This window comes from Eucyclogobius newberryi, unplaced genomic scaffold (assembly GCF_026437365.1).
Source record: "Eucyclogobius newberryi isolate DKJ021-1_F unplaced genomic scaffold, fEucNew1.0.hap1 SCAF_19, whole genome shotgun sequence".
Lineage (NCBI taxonomy): Eukaryota > Metazoa > Chordata > Actinopteri > Gobiiformes > Gobiidae > Eucyclogobius > Eucyclogobius newberryi.
Window position 1 is genome coordinate 6,470,331 of NW_027315823.1, and position 16,189 is coordinate 6,486,519.

Here is a 16,189-nt window from a genome sequence, read left to right on the forward strand (position 1 = left end):
TTATTTATAATTATGTATGTATGTCTTTATATTTTATTTATTTATTGTTGTGTACACAGTGTTGCAGTTACAGTTAATGCTCCGCAGTAGAGCTTTAAAGGCTGCTCCACGGAGCTGACCTGTAATTTAAAGCTATTCTGGACAAAGCTATTAAATCTTTACGTTAACGTCACACCAGAAAATAAAAGTTACATAGTGCAGCTTTACATTATTATTATTATTATCATCATCATCATCATCATCATCATCATCATCATCATCATCATCATCATCATCATCATCATCATCATCATCATCATTATCATCATTATTATTATTATTATTTATTTATCTTTATTTTTACTATTTATTGAGCAGTGTAAACCATCACACAACCACATGATATTGAAGACATTATATTATAACAGAAGCAGAAGTGGTCAGTCACTAATTAAATATATTTTATTTTTTATTTACTTGAATCATATTTGAGTTGCGTTTTATCACTTTGACACCACTTCATTTGAAACATAAATAATTCAAAATAGTCGTTGTGGAGCAGATTTACGACGCTTGTGTCCTCTCCTGATGCTCACACTTTTAGAGGTCAGTAAAAAGTCTGCAGTTTGATCCTTGTTCTTACTTTTGAGGGACTTTAACTATACCAAGCCTAGAAGCTAATTAAATTCGTTCTCTTTTTTTGTTTGATTGGGCTGCACAGGATAAGAACAAAATACTAAGTTGAACCCTGTAATTTATTGATTTATTAGAATTTGACTGATTTTACTTTATCCTTTTTGTTTGAAAGCATTTTTCCACTTTTGGATAGTAAGTAAGTAAGTAAGTAAGTAAGTAAGTAAGTACATTCTATTTGTATAGCACCTTTCACAGACAGAAGTCACAAAGTGCTTCACAAAACACAGAATAAAACAATAAAAAAACACAAAAAACTTACAGTGAGCAATACACATACAACAATATACAGTCAAATCAGTCCGTGAAACAAAAGTAATTGAAAAGGCTTGACTAAATAAAAAGGTTTTAAGCTGACCCTTAAAAGCAATAACTGAGTCCAGTTACTTTTACTTCTTGTATTGGAGTGACATTTGCCCAGAAAACGCAGCACTTTGACCATCTCTGGTTAGAAAAGTAAAAAACAAAACAAAGTAAGACAAAAAACAAACAAACAATATGTGGTCAAACGTGTCATAGTCACTCTTATTGATTCAGATGACACATAAAAAGCTGACAGAAGGAGACTGTCCAAACCCCCCAACACAAAAATGTAAATAAACTCATCGGCGCGCGCGCGGGCGGGTGTCTGCGGGGCGCAAACACCTGCTCGTGCCCAGCTCCGGCCTGTCACTGCGGGTTAGACTCAGAGCGCGTCTCCGCTGATCCGCCCGCGCGCAACAAAGACCCCCGTGACCCACCGCCCAACCCCGCCCTCCCCTCCCCGCACACACGCGCACCACGAGCCACGGGCCGGCCACGCGCGAGAGCCCCACCGCCGTCCGTGTCCCACCCGCGGGCGCAGTGGGGGAGGAGCTTTGGCGCAGGGGGTGGGTTAAAAGCCCTTAAGCTCCGCCGGGACAAACGCATTTGACGCACTGACGCATCTCCGACTGCGACATCCCGGACCCCGGACGCGCCGCGCGGTTCATGGACGTGAGAGAGTCCCGTTGAACTTTGAAGACCTCAACCGGACCGACGTGGCCTGTTCAGAGAAGGTACGCGGCGTCATCACGCAGATCTGAACAATTACTTCACATTCTCAGAAGACAGTTATAGGAGACAACTGCGTAAAAAAAAGTAGTGCCAGTGACCCACTTTTGCAATGGACTTTGTTATGATGGTTTAGCTTCATTCAAAATATAAAAGGGTTTTTTGGATTTGTAGAGGAACAACAAGGTTTGTTACTAATTGTAACTATTTGTAACTAATTCAACTTTTCTCACCGTCTTATTCGGGCCCAGTTTGAGCTCTAATGTTTGGTTTGGTCCCGTGTCCTGGTATAAGTTGCATCACTCTTGCAAAGACAACAGGTTAAACTTTGAAACTAAACCTGGACTAAACCTAGAACTAAACCTGGACTACACCTAAAACTAAACCAGGAGAACAGGACCGAACCAACTGTAGCTACATCAGAATTAAAATGTGGCTCAAACAGTAAGACGGAAGTGAAACTCGGTCTGGTTCAGGTTGTTTAGCGCCAGGTCTAGTCCAAATTTGTCCCCTAATGTGGTCTTGGCTCCGTTTAAGTCTTCTAGTCTTTGTTTAGTTCGGGGTTAGTCCCAGTTTAGTCCCGGTTTTCAGTTTGTGGAGATTGTGGCCACGAAATCTGATACTGAACTCTTCTTGTGCGTAAAGGCGCCTGTACGTTTTTGTGTGTCTTTCTTTCTTCCTTTCTTTCCTTTTTTTTGTTTTTTGTTTGTTTCTATTTATTTATTTAATCCAAGTAGCCGACCACTGCGTGCTGATCTGGGGAGTCGATCTTTGGTTTTAATCCACAAATCCCGCGGTGGCCCAGATTGAGAGGAGGCCAGCGCTTTATCTCGCTGCCGCGCGGGGGCTTTACTGATTCAGCAACGCACCAAGGATTAGCGTAAAGGCGCAATTCTGACAGCTATAGGCTTACATCACAGGTTAGTCTCAGTTTAGGGTGGAGATGTGTTGTCTTTCACTTTGAGAGAGTGATAGAGAGAGTAAGACAAGCCGTTCATGGCGCACCTGGCGCTGTCCAGTGCTGAAAAGGTGACCGCTACTTAGGAAAACGGATTAGGTTCAGTCATGACCTACTGAACTGAATGAGTTTTGGCTCTGTTCCAATGCAGCGAGTCATCAGTCACTGCCAAGCTACTCCAAACACATTCTTATTCTTAAAATGTAAAAAAAAGACATGTCGATCCGTGTAAAAAGCAGCTAAAGACAGGTTTTTGGTCGACTGGGGTTTTATCTCTATTCTTTATGGTAATTATCCTTTTTTATTACACTCTGAAAAGCAGTGAAAGTTGCTCTGGAAATAAAGTCTTACCAAACCAGGTTATAAACATGAAATGAGGGTTGACCTTTGGGAAACAATATCTTTGCTTGTCAATTTTGTACATTTATCTGTAAAATTAGGGCTAAAACGGCATTACTTTGTATGTTCATATGTCTTTTTAAGGTCATTTATACTTAGATGAGCTGTAGAAAGTTAACTTTGACTCAGTTTGTGTGTTATCCTTCTGCCTAGACAGGTTTCTCCAGGACGCTGTAACTAGGACTCAGAATCTAACTTAGTAAACTTAGTACAAGACTAAACTAGCCCAGGAATAGAACAGAACCAAAACCAAGTCCATATTAAGACTAAAATGAGCTCAATTTTGGACCAAATAACAATGTTCAGTCTGAATAATTATGTGATGTTTGTGAACGCTCTCTTTAGTGGGAATATCCTGGATAAACAAAGGTCAAATAAAGTAGTTTTAAAAGTGTCTAAATGGTGTTAAGTTGATCAAAATTGTAGCGTGAGACTGTTTATGATATTTTATTGGATGAAAACCAAAACATCAGATGTGACGTTCCATTAAGTCCAATTATTTTGTATTATTTAGCTTTGTTCATCATTTTATTTAAGGTTGGATGAGCTCTCCAGTGACGGCCGCTGAGAGACGGGAGTTCTCACCCGTTTTGTGTATTTTGCAGATCATGATGATAAAGCCGTTTGCTCGACCGGGCGCCGAGGAGGACGACGCCACCAGCCCCGGGCAGTGGATAGACAGGGACGACACGAGCTCCACCGAAAACGACCCGACGTCCTCTCAGAACTACACCCCTCCCCTGACGTCCGACCACGCCCTGGACGGCTGCAGCGAGGACGAGGACGAGGGCGACGAGGGCGGCGAGGAGGCCTGCAAACGCCGCGGGCCCAAGAGGAAACGCATGACCAAAGCGAGGCAGGAGCGTTTCAAGGCGCGGCGGGTCAAGGCCAACGCCCGGGAGCGGTCGCGCATGCACGGCCTGAACGACGCGCTGGAGAACCTGCGCACCATCATGCCGTGCCACTCCAAGACGCAGAAGCTCTCCAAGATCGAGACGCTGCGGCTGGCGCGCAACTACATCTGCGCACTGTCGGAGGCGCTGGAGGGAGGCGTGTCCATGCAGAGCCGAGCGTTCATGGACACTCTGTGCAAAGGGCTCTCGCAACCCACGTCCAACTTGGTGTCGGGTTGTCTCCAGCTCAGCCCCAAACCGGAAGCAAGACCCATCTCGGCGGTGGGCTACGCCTCGTCCGGTTTACCCAGCCCGCCGTACGGGACATTCGACTCCGCCCACCTGCTTCACCTGAGATCCATCAAGGCCAACCTGTACGACGGCCACTCGACGGGTGTGGGCACGCCCCCTTACGAAGCCCCGCCCACCCCGCCTCTCAGCATCAGCAGTAACATGGTCGCCAAGCACGACACTTCCCCCTCGTACCTGAGCGGCCCGCACCATTACTCGCCGTCCGAGCAGAGCCAGGGCCTGTACCAGACGTCGTACGACGGCCACATGGAGGCGCCGTACGAGCCGTATCACGTGGCGCCGCGACACGTGAGCGCCATCTACAGGGACTGAGCGGTAGTGCGCGGAGAACACTGACACTTTTGATCGGATTGACTCGAGTTGGCACAAAAAGAACCGCACTGACTGCAACCGGCCGGGTTTGTCTGACGGCACAACATTAGTACAACGGTAGAATTAGTCTCGTCTTCTCACGTGAGCGCCATCTACTGGGACTGAGAGGTCGATGCAGGGAGAACATGGACAGTTTTGTCGACTGAAGCTGGCAGAAAGGGCCGTACTGTGACCAAAACGTCTGATTTAGTTGAAAATTGAGGTGGAGGACAGGTCAGAATGCTGTGGTAGAAGTTTTTACACAGACAAAATGCAATATAACAATATGGGAACAATATCGTAATTTACGATTACATTTTAATATATAGAGACATAAAGATTGGACCGAAAAACAGTCAGAATAATCTTGAACGATCTAAACTACAGAATTAGCAGTTTTTATGCAGAACCAGATGAGATATATTATTATATGTGGAGAAAATTCAAGCGTGAACCAAAAGCACAAAGTTCAACGTCTTCTCTGAGCAAAGACTAATGTATAGTATGTATTTCCTACAGCATCACAAAGGCCCCTGTCCTCCATCTTAAACTGTGACATCAGAGTTTAGTATGTTGTAAACGCGATCCATTCACATTTTTCCTTGCAGACACTGGACATGTTTAAAAGTTAATACCAAATAATGAGGACAGAGCGAGGAAAATCCGCAAGAAAAAGCAGATGGTTTTCTTCATCGCTTTGGCTCGGTCCTTGAATGAAAACTTTTTAAAACAATTGAGGTTATGCAAATATGTAAGAGCTGCTAGAGTCTAATAACACATATACAAATACTACTACTCTATATATTCTAACTATTGACATCAAGTAAGCAGTTTTAGAGAACCAGATAAACAACAGGAACACTGCATCTCACTTTCATCACAGACTCTACGATCACACACAATTGAACTGATTCCCGCCCTTAAATAAGGTCGTTTCTGAGTCAGTTTGTGTTGAGTTGAAGTGTCCTTTATCTCCCTGCTGTTACCAAACAAACCGAGAAACGACTTTCAATTTCCCTTTTGCCGTACAATGTCGATTTGAGCAAAACGACAGCGCCACGGACAGACATTTGGCAAACAAAGAACGACAAAGACACACGTTTCATCCGTCCAGGAGCATTTATCGGACAAGAACGATGCCAGCGAATCACGTCTTTTCCTCAAACTGTGTCGCAACGGTCGATAAAAACGCTGCGGTCACTCCAGCGGGAAAAAAAGTCCACCGTTTGGGCATTTTCCTCGCGTCGGAGCGGAGTTTTGCCGTCCAGCTCCAAGCTAAAAATTGCACGACGGGGCTAATCCTCCCGGCTAAGTCCTGACCACGGCCCACGCTCAGGACGAAACGCTCGGGACAAACGGGGTCGAGACAAACGGGGTCAAGCCGGAGTCGCCGAGGAAACCGGAACGCCACTTCAAACGCCACTCGTCGACAGCACTTGTGTAGCATCTTGTATTCAAACTGTAATTTACCTGTTATTTAACTTATTCTCTTATTTAATTCAGACATTATTTTTTCGTTCAAACGGGCAGCTTTGTTTTGTTTTGTTCCCGTCTTTCTTTCTTTCTTTCTCGTGTTTCGTGGTCTTAGTTCGTCTCATCGTTCTGCTTTTCGTTTCACCGCGTTCGTTTCACGGCGTTGCACGGATTCGGACGCAGAAGTTGTAGCAAAAAGAATAAACAGAAAAATGTAGCTATATGTCATTCTCTCAGGTTATAGATTTTGAATTTTGTTGGATATTTAAAGTATTTTTTTTTGGTCTGTGCACTGATAAAGTATGACCCGTGTGACCTTGGCATGCCCTTGTGTTTGTGTTCTTTCTACTAATCCTCCCGCGGACATTAATGAAACAGCCAGAGAAGCTGAAGGAGATCAAGATTGGTGATTAACGCAGAGTTTGTGACTTGGGGAACGTCCTAATCCCGGCCTCGGATGCACTTTGGAGAAGGATTAACGCTCATAAGCAAAACCAGAACACAGAATATTCAAAATCGTGTCGTTGGTTTTAGCTTTTTTGTTTGAAAGTCTAGATTTATATTTGTAAAACACACTGTGAGTGGGTTTTATGAACGTTGTGCAAAGATTTGGAGCGGGGCAAAAAAAACTTGTAGATGATAAAGCTGGAACCATCACTTAAGGGTTCCATAAATGATCTATTTAAACCAATTTATCTTTATTTGCAGTGTACATTTCACCAACACAAAGTCTCTAAAGTGTTGAACAGAATCCAGTTCAATTAAGCACAACTTCAGTAAAAATATAGCACATACAAAAAGAATAACATTTACAAAAGTGACTGGTGTGAATTAAAGCCAAACCAGGACAGAATTTCAACAAGAAATGACTAAAAAATGTGGGAAAATCTGAATTAAATGTACTCTAAATGAACTAAATAGTAGATCTGAACAGGTATTTGCGTACCACAGTTTGAGAAACACAGGGATAAATAAGTAAAAGGAATTATTTAACTTGATAAACATTTGCTTAGGTCCAGAATGAGGCCTGTTATGGTGCGTTTCCAACTGGGACTGAACAAAGAACTGAACCTGGACTAGACCAGGATTAAACCAGGACCGGGACTGCATCAAGTCTGAACCGGGCTCCAAACCTGGACCAAACGCGTGAACCGCACTCTTAATTTAAGGTCTTCGATTCGAGCGAAAGTGCGGAATGATTTAACTTTGTGCCGGGTTTTGTTTCGGGTAGAGAGGCCCGGCGATCGCAGGGACATTCAGCACAAACCAGGTCAAAACATCTGCATTTTTACATTCAGCCCTGTCCCCCAGCTCCATCTCAGACTAGATTTATCAGACATGTCAGGGCAAACGTGTGGCCCCGCCCCCTGAGCGCTAATCACATAAAACTTAAAACGCGACCTTTACTTTGTTCACAAACTTTGCTTTCATGCGGCTCTTAAACTCTGGCCCCGAGCGATCCGCCATCCTTCAGCCCGGGAGCACGGCCCATTTCACTTTTATTGCTCATTTAGAAGGGACGCCATTGTCCGCCGAGGTCAGTGTCGGACCACCCACCGAGAGGTCAGGGCCGGGGGTCGGAAGGTCAAACCAAATCAGAGCTTTTTTTTTATCTTTTTCAGAGGGAACCGGCCAAAAAACGAGACCCGCCGTGGACAGAGGACAGAACTTTATGTGCATTTCCTGGAATTTGAGTTCAGTCTGATATTATGAACGGATAAACTGTCCTTAATCTGTATAAAGTCTTCAACCGGCAACGGAAACAATACAGTACATTGTTTTCATGGGGATTAATATAAGCCTATGTGGAATATGAAACTATAATAATAAATATACTGCAAAGTTATGAGAGATTATATTGATTGATTGATTTATTTATTTATTGATTGATTTGTATTTGTTTTATTGATTTCACTTAATTTAAATATTTATTCTATTCACCTATTTTAATTTATTTAATTTATTTAATTTATTTAATTTATTTAATTTATTTAATTTATTTAATTTATTTTGTTAATTTTATTTATTTATTTTACTTTATCTATTTTAGTCATACCACGTCAAAACCCTTTGAGATTTAAACCTCTTTTTCAAGGGCAAAGTAAAAATGTAGTCGCACACAAATCATACTAAAAAATCTAATAAAAAAAAAAAAATAACACATTTGTATAAATAACACGCTGCTAAAATGTTTCTCCTTCTTCTCAGTTTATTTCACACGTTGAATGTTTTATTACAAACTGATCAATGACAAAGCCTCAAAACCAACTGAATCATTACTCAAAAGAGCCTTCAAAATATTCGATAATAAACCTTACTCATACATCAAGACTAAAAATATAACTATCTCATTTTCACAATTTCTAAAGATCCAATTGATAAAAGTTTACACAAAATACACACAAAATGAAAACGGAATCTACATTTTAAAGGACAGGCACTTTTCCCGTAGGATTCTGGCTCGTTTTGTGTTTTTGAGCCGTAGTTTACACGTTTACCACGAACTATAAGTCCAAACAAAACATCTGAACCTTTGGAAACGTTAAAAAGAGACAAACTCCGCCGCGATTTGAGTTTTAAACATCTTTTTTCTGTGGCGCCCGTTTCCTCCGCTGGACAAACAACGACCCGGACGACGCGGTGGCGTTTGAGATTTACATTTGAAAAAGCCTCTCCAGATCCGAGCCGGGACAAAAGGCTCCGGCAGCGCTGAACCCGCTTGACCTTTGACCTCCCGACGCGGAGCCGGACGAGCTTCGGCCGCGTCCGAACTTTAAAGTGGAAGTGAAGAGCGCTAAAGGCCGACGCCCTAACGCTGTTGCCAAACTGAACTGAACTGCTTCAAATGGAAAATGGCGATCTCAAACAACAGTGTCCTGATGGTTACCGTGGAAACCGTTGGAAACCATTACACGTGTGTTTGGCGGTCACTGGAGTCAGCTCAAAACCTCTTTGTTCAGTCTGGACTTTTAATTACAGCTGCTTTAACGACTGATTTGACAGTATATATTATTGTTGTATATGTATTTTTCACTGTAGGTTTTTGCAGTATTTGCAAAAGTATCAGTGCTTTTCCCCGTTGAAATGAATGGGGCATTGACGCCTCCACGTTGGACTTTCTTTTTTTAAAAATCGTACTTGTCCTAGGTTTTTATGAAGATAAGTTTGTTATCTTAAGTTCGGGAGCAGGACCACGCCCCTTCCTGTGGCTACACTATTTAATCATCCAGATCACATACACCTGTGTTTATGAGTTTTGTGCCCCTCCCACCCTCATTTAAATTGTTTTAATTATTCTAATTCATCTCCTAGATGGGGGTATCGAGGCCCGGGAGCCTTCAGCCCTCATCGCAGAGGCCCGGGAGCCTTCAGCCCTCATCGCAGAGGCCCGGGAGCCTTCAGCCCTCATCGCCGAGGCCCGGGAGCCTTCAGCCCTCATCGCAGAGGCCCGGGAGCCTTCAGCCCTCATCGCCGAGGCCCGGGAGCCTTCAGCCCTCATCGTCGAGGCCCGGGAGCCTTCAGCCCTCATCGCAGAGGCCCGGGAGCCTTCAGCCCTCATCGCAGAGGCCCGGGAGCCTTCAGCCCTCATCGTCGAGGCCCGGGAGCCTTCAGCCCTCATCGCAGAGGCCCGGGAGCCTTCAGCCCTCATCGCAGAGGCCCGGGAGCCTTCAGCCCTCATCGCCGAGGCCCGGGAGCCTTCAGCCCTCATCGCAGAGGCCCGGGAGCCTTCAGCCCTCATCGCAGAGGCCCGGGAGCCTTCAGCCCTCATCGTCGAGGCCCGGGAGCCTTCAGCCCTCATCGCAGAGGCCCGGGAGCCTTCAGCCCTCATCGCAGAGGCCCGGGAGCCTTCAGCCCTCATCGCAGAGGCCCGGGAGCCTTCAGCCCTCATCGCAGAGGCCAGAGACTTTATCCATTCAAACGATACGATATTTCATCCTGCGCTAGATTTGTATCACGTTGAAACCCGATTACGCCGAACTCCAGTTGCACTTGGAGGTCGGATCCAACGTGGCTGATACTTCTGCTGATACTTCTGCTGATACTTCTGCTGCTGATACGTCTGCTGCTGATACTTCTGCTGATACTTCTGCTGCTGATACGTCTGCTGCTGATACTTCTGCTGATACTTCTGCTGCTGATACTTCTGCTGATACTTCTGCTGATACTTCTGCTGCTGATACTTCTGCTGCTGATACTTCTGCTGCTGATACGTCTGCTGCTGATACTTCTGCTGATACTTCTGCTGATACTTCTGCTGATACTTCTGCTGATACTTCTGCTGCTGATACTTCTGCTGCTGATACTTCTGCTGATACTTCTGCTGATACTTCTGCTGCTGATACTTCTGCTGCTGATACTTCTGCTGCTGATACTTCTGCTGATACTTCTGCTGCTGATACTTCTGCTGCTGATACTTCTGCTGATACTTCTGCTGATACTTCGGCTGATACTTCTGCTGATACTTCGATAATCGATACTTTTGGTGTTATACAGTCGTTTACGTCGACGTAGAGTTTTTTTCTGCGGAAATGCAGATAAATGAACATCAAAGAGCAGAGTCTGAGCCGCTGTTATGCCCGGCATTAAACTGCGGTCTGGTTTTCGACCGTTGCGTTGTCATGGCAACAGCTCAGGTCTGTCGGGCGCACGATTCCGCAGCATCTTTGCGGCGGAGAGGGTATTACGAGGCGGATCAGTGTCAGAGCGCGGAGGCCTTAGCGCTGATCCTGCCGACGAGAGGCTCTTGACCTGCACCGGAGCAGCACTTTTACTTTACAGCTCGGGATGTTTCAGCCGGCCCAATGCTAGAGCCACGGGAGGTTTTACCACGTGCTAAATGCTAAAGTCGGGTCTCATTTTCTTTCGACGTTTCCATTTATCAAAGGTAAAACAGACTTTCAGCTTCAAGTTCACACATTTTAGGGTCATATTTTATAATGTCATGTCTCACGTCTTATGGTCTCTTTTTGCGCCATTTTGAGCTCTTTTCAACATTCAATTTGACTAAAAAAACGATATTAGCGAGATGTTTTCCTGGCCGAGAAGGAGAGTCTAAGGACAGAGGACCCTGGGACATCGTCCCTCGCCACCACAGACATTGTCTGACTTCATCGCCACCACAGACATTGTCTGACTCCATCGCCACCACAGACATTGTTGATTCATTTCTCCCTGTGGCCCTCAGAGGCAACTGTTGTTGTGATTTTGGGCCTTACAAAAATAAATTGATTTGATTTGATTTGATTTGATGTTTACGCGGAAAGAAAAGCATTGTAGGAAATGACGACAGGACGTGAATGAGTGAGTTTATGAATATTATTAAATTAAACCTCTGATTACGTTACAAAAAAAGCTGTAAGAATGATTCATAAAGTGTATTTAAGAGAGCGCACTAACACCAATTATGCATTAAATCAGAATTATTTCAATGACAAACACTCACGATGATGTATAAAGTGAGAAAGTTGCTGTTGCCGTTAGCGATACAAACTTCGGTCAACAGGGGGCGATTAAAATCATCAACTAATGTCTTTATCTTCAAGAAACAATTAAAATAATATTAATTAAAAATAGATATAATAAAATAAAATAAAAAATTAAAAAGACACCAATTGTGATCATAATTTATGTTAACGTAAATGACACAATTTAAATAAGTAATTAAAAAAATATGTACAAAAAAGCCTCCTAAAAGATAGGATTTTATGTTTACGTTAATCGCCATGACAACGATGCAAATATTCCATCACTCTGAAAACATCTCTATCTCCTGGTAACATAACCAGGCCACGTTACAGGTCAGATCTGTGCAGAGGCGAGCGCACTCACAGAATGAATCCATGTTTTTCAAGATGTTTTTGTGCGATAAAAACACCCTCAACGAATCAAGCCCTGGACGGAGCAGTTGAATGCAAAGCGGTGATATCTCCATGGAGACAAGCCGGTGCTGACCCTGCAGCAGAAATGTCCCACAATGCACCTTTAATGAAATGCACCTTTTGTTTTATTAATGACAGTTCCCATGTCCGATAAAAGAGCGCCTGCAGTGGTCTTCATTCACAGAAACAGCGCTCTGCTGCCTCCTGGTGGAGGGAACAGCCTGGTGGAGAGAACAGCCTGGTGGAGGGAACAGCCTGGTGGAGAGAACAGCCTGGTGGAGGGAACAGCCTGGTGGAGGGAACAGCCTGGTGGAGGGAACAGCCTGGTGGAGGGAACAGCCTGGTGGAGAGAAAAGCCCTGTGCACGGCGACAGTGGCCACAAGGGGGCAGCACTGAGCCACTTACACTCAAACGAGGGAAAGAAGTGCGTCTCTAGAAATGTTTTAATGCTTTGTTTTTCTTAATCTTCCTCGAATCTACAAAAACGTTGAACCAAAACGATCCTGAAACCCGTGGTCACATGGCTTTCGTAAAACAACGACAAATAAACGGGAAATAAAAATGTCAGACGCAAGATCAATATAATTGAATTGTGTCGTCTGCGGCGATTTCAGCTCGAGTTGAAAAGGCCACAGCATTTTTATACTTTCTGAAGAAGACTTCATGAGGAAGCGAGCAGCTCTGTCCTCAGCTGTTCTTCTTCTTCTCCTCCTCCTCCTTCTCCTCCTCCTTCTTCTTTTCCTCCTCCTTCTCCTCCTCCTTCTTCTTTTCCTCCTCCTTCTCCTCCTTTTTCTTCTTCTTCTCCTCCTCCTTCTTCTCCTCCTCCTCCTTCTTCTCCTTCTCCTTTCTCTCCTCCTTCTCCTCATCCATCTTTTCCTCCTTCTCCTTCTTCTTCTCCTCCTCCTCCTCCTCCTCCTCCTCCTCCTCCTCCTCCTCCTCCTCCTCCTCCTCCTTCTCCTTCTCCTCCTTCTTGTAGACACATAAGTTTAATGCCACAAAGCGAACACACATCTCATCGGACACAAGCGGAGAAAGTGACACAATGCTCCTTTTAAAAAAGCTTCAGCGCGCGTTTAACTCTGCGGACCGTTTCCATGGCAGCGGGTTGGTGCAGTACCTCAGCCCTGCACCAGGAGGCGTCGTCTCCTCTGCTTTTGTGAGCTCGCGTGAGTCCAGCAGGAGGTCCAGTTCAGTTTGTCTGGTCAGAAAAAACATTTTTTTTCCATGATAATAATGACAGTGGTCCAAATATGAACTAATTACTTACTTTAGTATTATTATTATTATTATTATTATTATTATTATTATTATACACTTATTTACGGACAAATAGTCGGTCAAAGTCGGTTCAGACACGTGTTTAAAGCTGAACTCACCACAGTCACATGATGGAACACTATGCACTCTATTCACGGGGATCAGCTTCTGGCAATGAAGACTTTTGTTGAAAAGGTGTGTTTTAAATGGTTAATTGCTATGGCAACCGTTCTAATTAAGAGTAGGTAAGCAGCTATCAGCAGTACATTATGTTGTTGGTGGAAGTAAAGGGATTTAGCAGGTAAGTGTGGCAGAAGCATGATTATTGCTGTTTAAATCATAATGAAAAGTGACTGAGCATTTGCCTCTTCACTCCTTAACAAAATAGTTTATTGATAATGATTAATTACGTATTATGTTCTTGGTTGAAATGAAAAAATACCGTGCTCTCATAATCAGTTGTTCTTTTGGGAAATCTATTCAAACTGTCCGAATAAACCCGTGGGATGAGGATATTATTGTTATTATTGTGCTTCTCGGTCTAAAACACCCACTGGCTTTATTCTTTTATTGAAAAGAGAAAACAGAGCCGGTGCTTTGAAGTGCGGTCGGCCCGGTGCGGACGGGACGCGCGCGCTGACTAACGCGCCACACTTTTCTACCGTGGATAAATATTGATTCTCCTGAAATGAGGTCTGGGTTATTATTGTGGCATCCGCGACTTTCATAGGATTTTCAGTGACAAATTAAAGGTTTTCTTGCTCGTAATGACGGTCTCAGTGCGGCCGGACACCGCGGCGCGTGTGGATGGACGCGGGGCCCGGTCCGTGTCTCGCGGGGCCCGGTCCGTCTTGCGGGTGTCACTCTCAGAGGCGTCCGCGTCCTCCAGAGAAATGACAAGACCAGAAGCAGATCACGCAAAGCAGATCACGCCTGAGACTGCGGGCTCTGGAGCGGCTGAAGTCTGGACAGAACACGCATGTCTTGAGCCCCTCACAGGTCATTGGACGTGAATCAGAGGCTGCGTCACTCGCGCTGTTTGGACACGTTTGGTCCTAAAATCCTGATCAAGTCTAAGTTCAGTTTGGGCTTTAGTCCTAATCCTGACGTCATAATGTTAACATTAAAGGCCAATCGTGTTTCATACAGATGTGGGGTGAATATAGCTGCATTTAACTATTATTCTGAGTCCCCTGTTAGTCCTGGTTTTGTCCTGGTTTAGTTCTAGTTTAGTTCTAGTTTAGTCCTGGTTTATTCCTAGTTTAGTCCTGGTTTAGTCCTGGTTTAGTTTTAGTTCAGTCCTGGTTTAGTCCTGGTTTAGTCCTGGTTTATTCCTAGGTTAGACCTGGTTTAGTCCTGGTTTTGTCCTGGTTTAGTTCTAGTTCAGTCCTGGTTTAGTTCTAGTTTAGTTCTGGTTTAGTCCTGGTTTAGTTTTAGTTCAGTCCTGGTTCAGACCTGGTTTAGTCCTGGTTTAGTCCTGGTTTAGTCCTGGTTTAGTCTTGGTTTAGTCTTGGTTTAGACCTGGTTTATTCTAAGATTCTAAGAGTCTGATCATCCTTAAACCATTTATTTTTTAAACTAAAAGCTTGACAAATAAACGCCATCTTCAAAACATGTTCTGCTTTTTTATTTGACGTTTATAAAACTTTTTGGCAGAAACATTGTGACATTTCCCAGTTTGTGAAGAGAGCGGATCCAGATCCACGAACCCTGGAGATGTCAGAGAGCCTCAATGTGTGGAGAGGGTCAAAGGTCATTCAAGAGGTCAAGGGAAACAGAGAGGGGGAGAGAGAGAGAGAGAGCAAACAGAGAGAGGAGGGAGAGAGGGAGCAAACAGAGAGAGGAGGGAGAGAGGGAGCAAACAGAGAGGAGGGAGAGAGGGAGCAAACAGAGAGGAGGGAGAGAGGGAGCAAACAGAGAGAGGGGAGAGAGAGAGAGGGGAGAGAGAGAGAGGGAGCAAACAGAGAGAGGAGGGAGAGAGGGAGCAAACAGAGAGAGGAGGGAGAGAGGGAGCAAACAGAGGGGGGAGAGAGAGATGGAGCAAACAGAGGGGGGAGAGAGAGAGGGGAGAGAGAGGGAGGGAGCAAACAGAGGGGGGGAGAGAGAGGGGAGAGAGAGAGGGAGCAAACAGAGGGGGGAGAGAGAGAGAGGGATCAAACAGAGGGGGAGAGAGAGAGAGGGGAGAGAGAGAGAGGGAGCAAACAGAGAGAGGGGAGAGAGAGAGAGAGAGAGAGGGAGCAAACAGAAGGGGGAGAGAGAGAGAGGGGAGAGAGAGAGAGGGAGCAAACAGAGGGGAGAGAGAGAGATGGAGCAAACAGAGGGGGGAGAGAGAGAGGGGAGAGAGAGGGAGGGAGCAAACAGAGGGGGGAGAGAGAGAGAGGGGAGAGAGAGAGAGGGAGCAAACAGAGGGGGGAGAGAGAGAGGGGGGGAAAGAGAGAGGGAGCAAACAGAGGGGGGAGAGAGAGAGAGGGGAGAGAGAGAGGGAGCAAACAGAGGGGGGAGAGAGAGAGGGGAGAGAGAGAGAGAGAGAGAGGGAGCAAACAGAGAGAGGAGGGAGAGAGGAAGCAAACAGAGAGAGGGGAGAGAGGGAACAAACAGAGGGGGGAGAGAGAGGGGAGAGAGAAAGAGGGAGCAAACAGAGGGGGGATAGAGAGAGAGGGGAGAGAGAGAGAGGGAGCAAACAGAGGGCCGGAGAGAGAGAGAGAGAGGGGAGAAAGAGAGAGGGAGCAAACAGAGGGGGGAGAGAGAGAGGGGAGAGAGAGGGAGGGAGCAAACAGAGGGGGGAGAGAGAGAGGGGAGAGAGAGAGGGAGCAAACAGAGGGGGGAGAGAGAGAGGGAGCAAACAGAGGGGTAGAGAGAGAGAGGGGAGAGAGAGAGAGGGAGCAAACAGAGGGGGGAGAGAGAGAGAGGGGAGAGAGAGAGCGGGAGCAAACAGAGAGAGGGGAGAGAGAGAGAGAGAGGG

At 45.2% G+C, this 16,189-nt stretch overlaps 1 protein-coding gene across 1 annotated transcript; it reads left to right on the forward strand.

Moving 5' to 3' along the window:
* The first annotated feature begins 1,626 nt into the window (after positions 1-1,626).
* Positions 1,627-4,784, forward strand: LOC140365232 (neurogenic differentiation factor 4-like). Its single transcript, XM_072451520.1, has 2 exons — positions 1,627-1,709; positions 3,667-4,784. Exon 2 carries the CDS (start codon positions 3,670-3,672, stop codon positions 4,576-4,578), a length of 909 nt encoding a protein of 302 aa, XP_072307621.1. The 5' UTR covers positions 1,627-1,709; positions 3,667-3,669; the 3' UTR covers positions 4,579-4,784.
* Positions 4,785-16,189: the final 11,405 nt, after the last annotated feature.

Excerpts from the sequence above, each read along its gene's own strand:
- LOC140365232 (XM_072451520.1), top strand. The coding sequence starts at position 3,670 with ATGATGATAAAGCCGTTTGCTCGACCGGGCGCCGAGGAGGACGACGCC.